The 13531-nt window shown below is 62.1% G+C and overlaps 1 protein-coding gene across 3 annotated transcripts in view; it reads left to right on the forward strand.

Annotated features, from left to right (window-relative positions):
* LOC117650078 (jupiter microtubule associated homolog 1-like) overlaps nt 1-13080 on the forward strand; it is a 51652-nt gene extending 38572 nt beyond the window's left edge. For 2 of the 3 annotated variants that reach the window (XM_034393368.1, XM_034393367.1), the window contains exons 2-3: nt 4376-4600; nt 12257-13080. In XM_034393368.1, coding sequence (XP_034249259.1) covers nt 4376-4600; nt 12257-12314 — 283 coding nt within the window. In that variant the 3' untranslated portion in view covers nt 12315-13080. Of the gene's footprint in view, nt 1-4375; nt 4601-4641; nt 4784-12256 lie in introns of those variants that run through there. The other variant, XM_034393369.1, reaches the window with a different exon arrangement.
* Nucleotides 13081-13531: the final 451 nt, after the last annotated feature.

A 13531-nucleotide genomic window follows, 5' to 3' on the forward strand; every position in this document is an offset into this window, starting at 1 on the left:
CACGGGGCCTTGGGCACGGGTGCGAGAGAGGCAGAGCGATGGAAATGACTCTCGGTCGGCTGGAGTTTATTTTCAGTGGTCAGGCGTGTCTCTCACAGGCCGCGCCGCACCTTGCCCGGCCGAGTGGCGGAAATGGCTTTTCGGAAGCAAGTTGTCCGATGCCCGAGGCGGCGCGGCGTCCTGGTGCCGGCCGAAGACTCACTTCACTGGGTCGACTGGCCAAGTTAGAGTGCGTCGGTCGGTCGGTCGGTTCGGTTCACACCACCACCGCCGCCGGCTGTTCCCGGAGAGCGTCGCTGTTTCTCTCTCGCACTCGCGGGGCGTGGCGTTGGGGTGCGAGAGAGACTGCTATTGCACTTGGGCGCGCTCCAGTTGGCCTCTAATCGCGGACAAAAGCGTGAACCACGCCACGCCGGGCACCCCCGCCGCCGTGATTGGGTCGGAACGCGCGAGAGGGAGAGAGAGAGAAAGAGGCCGCGGTGCAAGAAGGCGGTTTCACGGTGTCTCCTCTCGGCGGTGGCGTGCCCTCGGCGTGCCCCGGCCGGAAATGACCGCCAACCGGAGTGGAGGCGCGACAAACCGCGGCGGCGGGGAGGACGTGCACGTCGTCGGACACTCGGACAGGTCGGCCGTCCGTCGGGCTCCCCCTTTGACGCCGTCCGCCGCGGCGCCGCGGCCAACACGCCGAGTGCATTTGGCGCCGTCAATGTTGCATGCCGGCGTCCGACTTGGCAGTGCGGCGGCACGGCGCGGCGGCACGTCATCGCCCGGGATGAGTGTGGCTCGGCGTGGCGATGGCGCGCCGCGCGGGGGTGACGGACCGACAGAAACACTTTCTCGAGTGGAAATTCTCGCCGCGGCGGACAGCCTCCCGTGTGTGTGAGTGTATGCCTTCGACTGTCTGTCACGATTCGTTAGCGCCACGACACACACACACTCACACACACTCACACACGCGACCGCAAAGCAGGCAGCTTGCAATTTGTAGGGAAAATGGTGCGGGGGGGCAGAGGCGCCGTGATACGCGGTGCCTGCCTTGGCTGCCCCGCTGGTGGAACTAATGGCATCGTAATTGACATCCTTGCAAGCCAACATAAGACGGGGCCGCCCTCGCCCCCGCCGCCCCTCGCGGGGCCCCGCCGCGCCCGCCGCGCCCCGCCGCGCCCCTCGCACGCGCCGCGAGGCGATAACAGGAGGGCCATACGCGTGCCGCGCTGGCCGACTAATGGGGGCGGCTGGCGCATGGCTGGCGCATGGCTGGCCGGCGCGGCATGGGCATGGCATGGACGGTGCCGTCTCGGCCGGCAGGCTGACTCCGAACCCGGTCGCCCCTCTCTCTCGCACCCCTAGGGGCGCACCCACCCCCTGCGAGCGCGTGACTGTAATACGGGCCGATGCCGAGAGTCGTTCTCGTCGGTCTGTCCTTCTCGCTCCCTCACGGGACGCCCCATGAGTGCGAGAGAGACAGAGCGACGAAAACGACTCTCGGCATCGGTCTGGTGTTGGGAGTCGGCGCAGGATCTGGCCGGGGACCGTAACTTGCCGAAATGATGGCCCGATGGATTGGGGGCCCGGCCAATTATCCGCGCTAGTCCGGTGCGCGCCGCGCTGCGCTTTGCGGGTTAATTAATTCGGCTGTTTGATTTCTGACTCGGTGTTGCCGCTGGGAACGAGCGGCGTGCCCGCCCCGCCCCGCCCCGCCCCGCCGCCCTCCGCTCCGGCCGGAGTAGGGAGGAGAGATGAGACGGTTTGAGTTACGACGGCCGGCCTCGGGATGCGTGCTTTCTCCGCTGCGCTGCGTGCAGTGGCGTGCTGGCTGCACCTCCCGGCCGCGGCGTCGCAGCGCACCGCCACACCCTAAAAGGGGAAGTGCGGCGGCGACGCCAAGATCAACAAACGTATGGCCGGGCGTCTGGGCGCGGCGGCATGGCGTGGCGGTGGCGTGGGGGCGTTCGGTTCGTCTGTCGTCGCGGCGCCGTTTGGCGGACGGACGGCCAGCGGACTGATTCCGGGAGTCGCTTTCGTCGCTCTGTCTCTCTCGCACCCAAGCCGAGCGCCCCGTGAGTGCGAGCGAGACGGAGCGACGAAAACGACTCTCGAGTCTGCTGGACGGCCGCGTGCTTTGACGTGACGTCAATCACGGGGAAGCAGGCGCGGCGTCGGCGTCGCGCGCGCAGTGTCTCGTCACTCGCTCGCACCCCCGCGCGACGCCGCGACGCCCCACGAGTGCGAGAGAGGCAGACCACCCGCTCGCGGAATCCGTCTGCCTTCGGCCCCGCCGTGCGCGCGCCGACGCCTTTCTCGCTGCAGTTGCGCCCTTCCTTCAGTGCCGTCGTCGCTCGGTCTCTCTCGCACTCGCAGGGCGTCCCGAAGGGGTGCGAGGGAGATGGATGCCGACGGAGGCGCCGCTCGGAATGGGCCTGCTGCACTGTCTTTTGTCACACGCGACGCGCCTTGCTGCGTTTCCCCGCCACCGTGTCCGGCGCACTCCTCGGACGCGACGTCGCTTCGCGTTGCGTCGCTCTCGCCGTCGGCCGCGTCTGTCACGGCGCTAGCGCTACCCCTCGCTGTCGCGTGAATTAAACATGAGTGCGTCGCCCCCCCCCCCCCCCTTTTCCCCCGTCGAGTCCGCCGCAGCCTGGCGTGCAATTGTGCGTGTGCGCTGCCGCACGGGCGTTGCGGCGGGCTGGTTGCGAAGAGAGCGGTTCGCTGTCTCTCTCGCACTCGTGGGGCGCACCGCTGGGGTGCGAGAGAGAGAGAGAACGACGGAGCGGCCCGCCGGTGCGGCTGACGCAGGCTAACGGAAGCGCGCCGCCGTGGCGGCTGTCCGGCTGTCGTTTAGGTCCCCCTGCAGTGTAGGCCCCGCCTTGTCTTTGCAGATGCATCCGCCGGGCGGACAGTGCAGCGATCTGTGGGGGGCCGAGTTCAAGGGCTCGCCCTGCCACCAGAGGCAAGTGGCTGCTAGTGAGTGAGAGAGTGAATGAATGAGTGAATCGACATGGTGGCTGGTGGCGCTGCCGGGGTTGTTAACCACTAACTGCAGGCTCATTCCCGACTCGGTCGCACTTCCGTCTCTCTCGCTTCGCGACGGCAAGCCCCTCGAGTGCGAGAGAGACAGAGCGACGAGGCCGCTGTTCGGAGGGAGCCTATTGCCGCGGCTAATGACACGCTGTACTAATCCGCGCGGCCCGGGCCGGCCGGCTGGAGAGGGCTCGCGTGCGTCGTCATGACAACGCGTGTCTGCCGCCCGCCGCCGTCTGGCCCGGTCCGGCCGGCCGGCCGGCCGAAAGTGAGTGCGTGGGTGTCGGACTAATTCTTGGCCCGGCTGGCTGGCTGGCTTGCCGGCTGGCTTGCCGGCCAGAGGGGGCACGAAAAAGAGTGCCTCCACGCGGGCCGCGCCGGCAGCGCTAATTTGTAACGTGACTGTCCGGGCCGGGCCGGGGCCGCCTTGCACTGCCTTGCGCGGCCCGCCCCGCCGCGGGCAAGGCCGTGTAGTTGGCGCGGCTTCGCGGGACGCGCCCGTCTTGGCGACGTCGTCGCGGTGCTCGGCGCGCTGCTCGCCCCGCGGGAGGCTGGTGCTCCAGTTCTGCTCCGCCGGTGGGCTGCCGCGCTGCCGGCCGGGGCGCCCCGCCGCTAAAAGAATAATTAACAGCGAGCCCTGCAGTGGACTTGCAGTGGCGTGGCGGCGCCGCCCCGGCCTGGGAACTTCATTATGTCGCCCTAATGACGTTTGCACGTCGTAGCAAAACGTCCATTGTTTATCTCGGGCAATTTTTCTATTAGAACCGAAATGGAAAAAAGAAGGGAAGACGGTGCCGCTTTTTCTGCTTCTGCCTCTAGAAGGAGCGAATCTCTCTTTGGCTTGCATATTTTTGGTACTCTAATTTTGGCGTGCCCTCTGGAGCGGTGCTGGTTCGGCCTAGCCGCGCCCCGCCGCGCCCTGGCCCACCTCAACCCGGCCGGGCTTGGCTGCCTGGCTTGTGCTCGGGCCGTCGGCCGGCGCGCCTCACATAACAGAACTAACTAAAGTTAATGAGTTGATGTGTGCGAGCCGTCCATTGCGCCGTGCCGGCCGTGCCCCGCTGCGTCCTCAGGTGGTGTGCGTGCGTGTGTGTGGCGGTATCGGGCAGGCAGTGCAGGCAGTGCAGCCTCGACATTTCGAGTTATGTCTTTCCGGCCGTTCTCACCGTCTGCCGGGAACCGAACGCTATTGGTCGAGTGCCGTACACTACACTGTACTGGGCCCGGTCCGTTACCATTCCGCCGATACGCCACTTGTTGATGTGGGTCAGGAAGGAGGGTTTGGCGGCGCGCCGGTTTTGGTTTTTGTCTGTGGCTGTACTAACGGCGTGCCTTTCTTTCCGTGTGTCCGCAGGGTGCTGAAGCCCCCAGGTGGCGGTTCTTCCGACATCTTCGGCGTGGGGGCGGGCGAAGCCCAGCAGTCGCCTCGCAAGGTGAAGCAGTACATGGCGAGCAACATCTCGCTGACTGACGGCCGCCCCCTTAGGCACTGGCCCAGGCTCCACGTCGTCCGCGGCCTCCACGGCGTCGTCCGGCGAGACTCCGTCTCCCGGCTCGCCCACCGGGTCGGCTCGCAACGGTACGGCACAGGCACAGCAGGCACAACAGGCACAGGATTGTGGTGAGGTGATGGCCGCCGGTAAGGCCCCCGACGGCGAGCCCCGCGGCCGCCAGTTCCAGATGCAGAGTCACTTCTCACTGGGCGGCGACGAGAAGCCGGCCGCCCCGGCCGCTCAGGCCAGCAGTGAGCCCCAAGCCCAAGGTACGTATCAAGGTGGTGGGGGTATGCTTCCTAACCCGCGTTCGAACCGGTTCGAACCGCGGCCTAACGGCGCCCAGGACGCCGACGAGGGAGCAACCGTCGCGGGGGCGGACTGGCGGACCCGAAAAGCGAAAAGGAAAGGGAAGGGCAATGTGGCCCAAGGCCGGAATAAGTTAGCCGGCTTTCTGGCGGGGCGGTACGCTGTAATCTGAGCCGGTAATCGGGGGTGGAAAATACTGCGGCGTTCTACAGCGGGAAGGAAAGCAACTGGCTTTATCGCCACGCGGCTCTGCTACGCGTGTTGCCGCGGTGTTCGCCGCGGACGCCGCGGATCCTAGGTTCGCCTCGCGGAAGTAGGTCGGCTCTCGGCTCGCCTAGGTTCGCCTTGACAGCGCCGCTTCGCCGCTTGTTGGCGCCACGGCCTGCCGCGCCGCGGAACCTCCGCGGCCTCTACTCAGTTCTTGGTTCGTTTTGTTTTTAATAACTCCGCCGTGGCGCTTCCCGCCGACGGGGAGGTGTTGGAGGGGTCCGCCAACCGTCTGTGACGCATTGCTCTCTTCTCGGTAAAAAGTCGGTGTTCTCTGACTGGATCATCGTGATAATGACAGTGACTCGGCGCGTCATCGGCGCTGTCGCCGTCGTCGCTGCCGACGGACTTGTGGGAGTGGGCCGATGTCTGGAGGCGGTCAAAACCCCGGACGCGTCTTGAGCCACCAGAGTCGCCATTTGGGATTCGAACCGAATGTTTGACCCCACCAACGGATTGCTCTCCGAACGAGGAATCCGTTGGTAGGGTCACACGCTCGGTTCGAGTCCTGTTTAACGACTCTGAAGATCTAAACGCGTCTCGAATTTTGGTCGCCTCCACCGTCTTCTGGCCCACTGTGTTCCGTTCGGCTCCTCCGCCGAAACCCCGCTGTACATTGTTGCGAAATTCGCGGCCTCTTGCGCGACGACGACGACGTGCTGCCGATTGGGTGAAATCGCTCCCCGAGTCCGTCCTGGCTGTCATGATGCCGGTCGCCATCTTGGCCGCCTTGGTCTCATCAGTCTGTCTCGAGTTCGCTCCTTCGTCATGGTCAACTCATTTCACCACTCTCGCCTTCCTTCCTCCTTCCTCCCCCGTCTGAGCCGCGTTTTTTGTTCTCACCGGCTGGCTTTTTGTTGTCGTCGTGTCAGTGACCTGGCGTTGCTTCTCGCGCCTCGTCTTGCCCTTTGACTTTGTCTCCGGCATCTCGGCCGCGCGCCGCGCCGTGGCGAGCCGAACCGCGTTGCGCCGCGCCGGGACTGCATTCCTCGCGGAATGAATCTCTAACAATAACGCCCCGTTGGTTTCGTTCCTTATCATTTGCAGGGTGAATCGTAAAGCAGGGAAACGGTTTCTAGGACTTTGAGGCAGGTGCTCACTAGACTCTGTCCGACGGCCGCGTCCCGCCTCACCCACCCCCCGCCCACCGCACCCCACCGCGTCGCGCCCGCCTCGCCGAGGCCCTGGCCGCCCTGGCCCAGGCCGCGGCCCAGCGCTTGGGCGAGAGATATGGCGACAAGGCACGAATAGGCACAATGTAGCCTACTTGTGTATCGGCGCGGCCATCGCTCGGGACGGCTCGGGACGGCGGCGGGGTGTCAGGACAGTCTCTGTTGCAGCGCCACGCCCCGCCACGCCCCCCGCCGCGGCACCGAGAGGCACGACGCCGAGGAGGCGATGCAGGGCCCCGTCGCGATGGGGCCTCAACGCGCTTGGCTGGGCCCGGCGCTCCGGCCCGAGGCTGATGACGCGGCGGCAAATGACCGGAAATGGACCGGATTCCCACCCTTGTTTCCGGTTCCGTCGGTTCGGTCTGGCGGCGCGCCTCCGCGGTCCGCGACCGCCGGCGATGGCCTGGCGCCACGCTGCGCCGCCGCGCCGCGGTGACGGGCTGCTTGATCTGGGGCACCAGTAATGACGCATTGACTCGCACGCCGTGGGTATGGCGGCCGGTGGCGGTGCGTTGCAGCGCGGCGCGGCGGCCCGGCCCCGGCGTCCTGGACCTGCGCCACGGCCTGGGTACTTGACTGGTTGGAGCAGCCCCGCTTCAAATAGCTCGTTCCGTTCGTCCCGTTACGTTCCTCCGTAACGTTCGGTTCGCCCTGCTGCTGCGGCGGCGGCTGCCGGCCGCGCGCACCGAGCGGCTGGCGGGGGAAATATGGAATGGGCCGTTTGGGCGGCTGCTCTCGGCCCTCCTGGGCGCCGCCCTCCAGGCCCTGCTGCTTGTCGGCCGCCCGTTTAAATATTTGCCGCGCCGAGTGAGTCGGATGGCTGGCCGCCGTCGAGACCGTCGACCGTCGCCGTGGCGAATCCGCGCCGGTCACGGCCAAGGCGCCGAGCCCCGCGCACCGCCGGAAGAAGTGGTCGCGGCGATACCCCGCGGCCGACGGCGACCGACGTGCGGGGGGGGCCGGTGGCGGCCGGGGGTATTGGCGGGGTCAGTTCTTGTTTCGCCACTGATAGCGGCACCGCCGCGCACCGCGTTTCCGGGAATGGTGTCGCCAGAGCGCGCCGGCCGGCCGGCCCGGCGGCAGCGGCGTTGCGGGATGACCTGTTTGGCGAGTCCCTGGCCGTGACCGCGACCGCGTGTCGGAGGCACTGGCCGTGGCGTGGCCGCCTGGCGTGCCCTGGCGTGGCGGGGAAAGGCGTCGCGTCGCTCTCGTCGTCGCGGGCCTTGGACGCGGCGGCGGCGCTCTTGGCGTGGAGCAGGATTGGCGCGCGGGAAAGTTCGCCTGTGTGATGCAATATGGATGAGGGCGGATGAAGGCACTGCGTGAAGGCTAGTATCTGGCGGTGCCATCGGCCTGCCGCGTCGTCGCGCTGCTTCCCGACGTCCCGACGGCCCGAGGATGGCGCGGCAGTGCGGCCGGCCGACGTCGGACACCTTGCAAGGGGGGAAACTCGGGCCGAGGCCCGCGACGACGGCCCTGCTTATCGCGGAGCCAGCGCGCGCCGAGCCAATATGTCAGTCGTCTGTCTCTTTCTTTCGCACCAGCGGTCCGGCCCGGAGGGTGCGAGAGAAAGAGAAGGACGAAACCAGTGTTGAGCGGCACCGCTGGGCCTCGGCCTCCCTCGCCATCTGCTTGGCCGCGATTTCGCTCGTCTCCGCCGACAGCCCTCGGGTCTCGGACAGCCATCCCCTCCCTGCACGCCCTGCACCCCGCGGCCTGGAGCCCGGATCAGGCTGCGGTGCAATCTTGCGTGAGTCACCCGCCAAATTTGGAGGAGGGTGCCTTCCGACTGCGTGGCACTGCGTGGCGATGGCGACTATTGGCTGAGCCGGTGGTGGCGTCTTCTCCCCGGAGGGTCGCTCGCCGCACCGCGCCTCGCCTCGCTGCATCGAATGAGGCCTCTCCTCTGCTTTCCCCCTCAAACTGCGAAGGGCAATACTCTTTGGACGAGTAAACGAAAAGGCCCCGCCCCGGGTCCTCCTCGGCTCGAGGGTGGGTGGGGAGGCCGTCAAAGCCCCGTACCGGCGGCGTGGCGTGGCGTGGCTTGGTGGCGCCGGGCTGCGGGGTTATTGGAAGTCAAGTTCGCCGAAGTCATCGACACGGTTGTCGCTGGGTCGCCCCGCCCTGCCCCACCCGCCACGCCTTCGCCGTGCCGCGGGGGGTACACTGCCAACCCGCTCATCAGCCCCGGGGCCGCGTCCGCGACGCCGGGCCTCGCCGCCGCGGGCTGCCATCCCGGCCGTCCCGGTGCACACACGCAGCGCGCGCCCCGGACGCGGCCGTCCTGCCCGCCGCCATGCTCGTCACGGAGTCGTTCGTTTTGAGAAAATGACGACTTGGCGGCGGGATTGGGGCAAAAAAAATTGGTTGCCGTCGCACGGCCGCACGGCTGAGTGATTGCTCCTGGAAGGAAGGGACGGCGGGGCGGCGCGTTGACGGCGCTGCCCCATTTCTCTGACATTTCCCCTATTTTTTCGCTTTTTACCCTAATTGTCCCGATTCGACGATAAATCCACGCGCGGCCGCCGGTCGAAAATGGAGGCTAATTGCTTGTCGCGCGGCGTGGGGCGCTGGGCGCGGGGCGCGGGTTCGAGTCCCGGCGGGGTGAAGCGGGGCCGGTTGTGCTCTGCGCTGTAAATTTGACGCTCCCCTCGATTTGTGGGCGCGGCGCCGCGCGGGCTACGCGGAAGCCCAACGGATATTACGTGGCGTGACGGGGCGGTGAGGGGGCGGGGCTCGCGGCCGCGGGGGACCAACGCGCTGGCCGGCGGGTCGTGCTTTTTGTCCTCGTGGTTGTCACGGCCCGCGGCGCCACGCAGCGGCACGCCACGCCACGCCCCCCGCCGCGTCTGCACGATCGCGCGATGAAGCCCTTCCCGTCTTAATGCCCGGTTTGAATCGGAGAGGATAAAAAGACGGCTGCAAAAAAAAAGGAACTGAGAATGCGGCGTGCGCCTTCCAGCTCCAGCAGCAGCTTTAGCGGCTCGGCAGCGGACCGATTCCGAGAGTCGTTTTCATCGCTGTCTCTCTCGCACCTACAGGCAACGCCCCGTGAGTGCGAGAGAGACAGCGACGACAACGGCTTTCGGAATCGGTGTGCGCGCTGTGCGGTACCTCGGCGCGCACGTGCACGCCGACGCGGACGACGCGGACACGGTGTCGCGGCGCGTCTTCATTCGGGCTGCCGCGGCGGTACACTGTAGTACCGCCCGCCCCGGGGTGTCGTGACAAAAAGCGGCCAGGATGATAAATAAATAAAAGTAAAACTGCAATATACATGAGCCGGTGGCGTTGGCATTGATGCCGTGTCATCTAATATTCATGCTCGTTGGCGTCTCTCCTCCTCGCGCCCCCCTGACCCTTCATTTCCCTTTCTCTCTCCTCGTCCGTTGTGCATTTTCATGTTTTGCACCTCTCGGGTCGGAGCAGGGCATTTCAGCGGTCGCAGTGTGGCTGCAAATGATTTCTGCCAGCTTTTCCTGGCGAAAGGCTGTTCGTCTGAGCGTCCGTACGTACTCCAGAGGGCTGCTCGCGGGTCGGACTAAAACTTTAACCGCCCTCTGTAAATACTACAAGACTCACGGAGACCGGGCGGGTCGTTTTTGGGGCGGTATTAACCGGGTATTTTTGGGGGGTCGAGAATCGGGAGGACGATCTGGGAATGGGAGATTCGTCCTCCGACACGCAACGAAACGCTTCGTCTCTAACTCGGTGTCATCTCGCCTACTTTTCATCCATTACTTTCACCCTCCTGTACTTGTACATACGCTCTTCATCCAAAATCACCCTCATGGTTTACCTATTTCTTCCTGCATGGACTATGCTTTGTAGATCTTGTAAATAATAATACCTGTCTTGTTTGTTTTCCTTTAATTCTTGTTTCTCTTTGCGGTGGTCGCTTCTATTTCCTCGTGCTGTTGCGTGTTTGATATGCTGTGTGTTTTGTTGAATGTAAGCTAACCTTCCCCCTGCCGCTCTTCGGGCCAGTGCAGTGTGGTGGGTGTGTCCGCTCGGTCCGCCCGCTTTCCGGTATGGCGTAATTCCATCGTGCGTGTGGACCTTTCCCAGGGCAGGCTTAGGCCAGCCCCACTGGGCCCCCGCGGGGGCCGCCGCGGCGCCCCGCCTCCCGCGCGTTTTTGTCGTCATTTGCCGGTTTGTTGGTTTTGTGTGAATGTGTGCGTGGCACTGTACGTACTTTCCTTCCAAAACTGATCGCGGTGGGAATGTGCCTACCGAAGCGCATGATGCTTTGTGACTGCGTCCGACCGTGCCGGATGGGAGGAGTACCCCCTCCCCTCCCCGCGTGACATTTCTCTTTTGGAAGCCCCCGCCCTGCATTGTCTCGGGCCGGGTAACGCCGTTGCTCCAACAATTGGGGCTCGGGATGGGATGTGGTCCAGACGTTTATTTTTACGCATTGGCCCGATGACGCTTATTGTGGGTGGCGTGGCGCGGCGCGGCGGCCCAATGGACCGCGTCGACGCGGCCGGCGTGCCGTGCACCGCGGCACCGCGGCACCGCGGCGAGGTGTCGGCGTTCACACATGCCGTGCCGCCGCGGCTCTTTGTTTTTCTTTTTGTTTTGTTGTTGTTGCTGTCGATTCATTTGGCGTGGCGGTGAGGCCGAGTAACGCTAGACGCTGGAGCTCTCGGAGTGCCGCGTCTCCACGGTCACACCTGCCGCGCGGCGTGCCGGCGTACCGCCGTCCCACGGGTGTCGCGTCCCGCCGCCGCGGTCCCGCCCTCTGTTGTTGTTGTTGTTGTTTGATGCATGTGCACGTGTTCGGTGTTGCCTGCGAGCGCTGCGAGCGTGGTGGTGGTGGTTGTTGCAGTGCCGGTGGCGCTCCTCGCGGGGAGCCCTGGCACCCCCGGGACTTCCCCCGGGACCTCCGGGCCGCCCTCGTACCCGTTCCCCTTCCGCTACCACTTCCCCTGCCGGCGCAGCTTCAGGCGTCCAGGTACCTCCCCCTCCCCCTCCCCCGGCCGCGGTCTCTACGCTTGCACCGCCGCACAGTGGGCCGGGCGGTCACAATCCCAAACGCGCTTCGAGCTCCAGAGTCGCCAAATGGGACTGGAACCGAACGTTTGTTTGACGCCCCTAATGAATTGCTCTCAGAACGAGGAATCCATTGGTGCGGTCGCACGATCGGTTCGGCTCCTGTTTGGCGACTCGGGAGCTCGAAATGTGTCTGGAGTTTTGGCCGCCGGCTCTGGTCTTCTGGCCCACTGTGCGCCACTACCCGTAGGGTTGCAAACTTTGGCAATCGAAAACGTAAGAAATTAAACTGTCCTGGGTCCGATCTGCCCTGCCAACGGGTTTGATCAGAATTTATTTTGAGCACGTCACTGTTTTTGATTAGACGGGCAGTTGCATATAAGGACGACTGCACTTTCGAGTCGTTCCCTTAACTTTGTCACTGTTTTCTGTACCTATCAAATTTTTTTGGGGCCAGTGGCAGTCTTTTTCTTGTTTCCTCTTCCTGTCAGTTCCCTTCCCCAATCTTTTCTGCGTGTCTCCGCAGACCTCTGGACACCCGTAAGTACGCACGTGCCCTATTTTCTCTAGTGTTTAGTGGCTGCAGGACTTTTTGCTATCTGCACTCATGATACTATTTTATTCCTTCTGAACGAATGTTTGCGTTGCAATTGGTTGTGCATGGTAGATAAATTTTGCCCCCATTTTTAAAGACTTTTCTTGCGACTGCTACATGTTATGTTGTAGACTTTAGTGGTATATGTTTCTCAGTCATGCATTATTTTTTTTTCAACTCAATCACATCTTTCCGAACTTTTTTCACTCGTGTACGATAAAACCAGACTAGCGTCTGCTTGAAACGATTTCTTTCTTTGAAACCTGTTAAATTCTTCGCCATGCGGATGTAGTACTTTCCGAAATTCGCATGCACGCGTGCACACTAAAAGTGCTGCTAGAGGCGGATGGTTTTCGTCTTTTTTCGAGTGTGGTGGCGCTGATTGTCCTCGCGTTGTGTTTCAGATGGCAACCCCGTGACTGGCGAGGGCTACAAGGCCCCGGCCGCCGCGGCCAACCGTAGCCGCGTGCCTCCAGGCGGCTACTCCTCCGGACTGTGGTGAAGGACGAAGGACGCCCAGCTCGCAGACCACCGCGACGCCTCAACTCGACATCCGTCTCCACCGCCCGCCCGTGTCATCCGTCCCTCCTACTACCGTCATCTCTCTCTCTCTCCTTGTTGATTTTAAATTGTTTTAAACTTTTAAATTGAAAAAAAAAATTGACCAACTGTTTTATTGATTTGTCAGGATGCGTTGAGTCTTCTCTGTACTTCATTGTGAGAGCTTAAGTCTGCAACGGTTATTTTTTTTTTCTGGAAATTTGTTTGTGCCTGCCTGACACGGGGCTAATGTAATTTAACTTCGTTCAAATTACATAAATATTGTTTTCTTTTGTACTTTTTCACATGATTGTGTGTTATCTGGAACGTTGGTAGATGTAGTGCTTTTTTATATGTTTCTTTTGTAGATTTGATAATGGGTTTCGTGATGTATCCGTTAAGCTATTGAAGTTAGTTTGTCAGAGCTTACCATGTCAGCTGATGCATGCGGCATTAGGAGAAAGCGAATTCAAAGTCTGATTTTAATGATTTATTGAAACAACTTTTCAGTCGAGTTGCTGAGATATTTGTGTACATATTTATTATTTATGAATATTCCGGTTGCAAGGGATTAAAATTCAGGCTTTAGTTTGGTTTAAATGCGCGTGTGCATATATTCCTAAGAAGTGACTGCAAACAATTATGTTCCCGCTCCTTAACCTAAATAAACATTTTTACATAATGTCAACTTGTGTTTCCTTTCATCTCATCCTTGTGAACTGCGCACACCTTTTATGGGAATAAGAACACTGAGCAAATGAAAAAGAAATAAAAACGTCGAGCAACCCATGATTATGGTCCCTTGAAATGAGGCAATTATATAATTAAAAATTAATCAACTGAATTGGATCATCATTTACTTTGAAAGGGGCAACAGAGTATACAATGAGCGAGCACTAAATAAAGTCTGTTGTAGAAAAGATGAGACCCCTAGACAGGAGGCTCTAAACTTCAATGAGAAGGCTTTTCGATTAGTAAGAAACCCTGTTACAGGTCGGCCCAGAATGGTCAGTCGTAAATCATGTATTTCCGAATGCCTCGAGTTTCACGATAGCGAGGCCACTGGTTGCACGGGGTATGGCCGGAGGGAGAGGGAATGGAGCGCGCTCGCGCCATCTAGCGGAGGCAAAAGGAACCTT

The sequence above is a fragment of the Thrips palmi genome, unplaced genomic scaffold, assembly GCF_012932325.1.
Source record: "Thrips palmi isolate BJ-2018 unplaced genomic scaffold, TpBJ-2018v1 HiC_scaffold_4, whole genome shotgun sequence".
Classification (NCBI taxonomy): domain Eukaryota; kingdom Metazoa; phylum Arthropoda; class Insecta; order Thysanoptera; family Thripidae; genus Thrips; species Thrips palmi.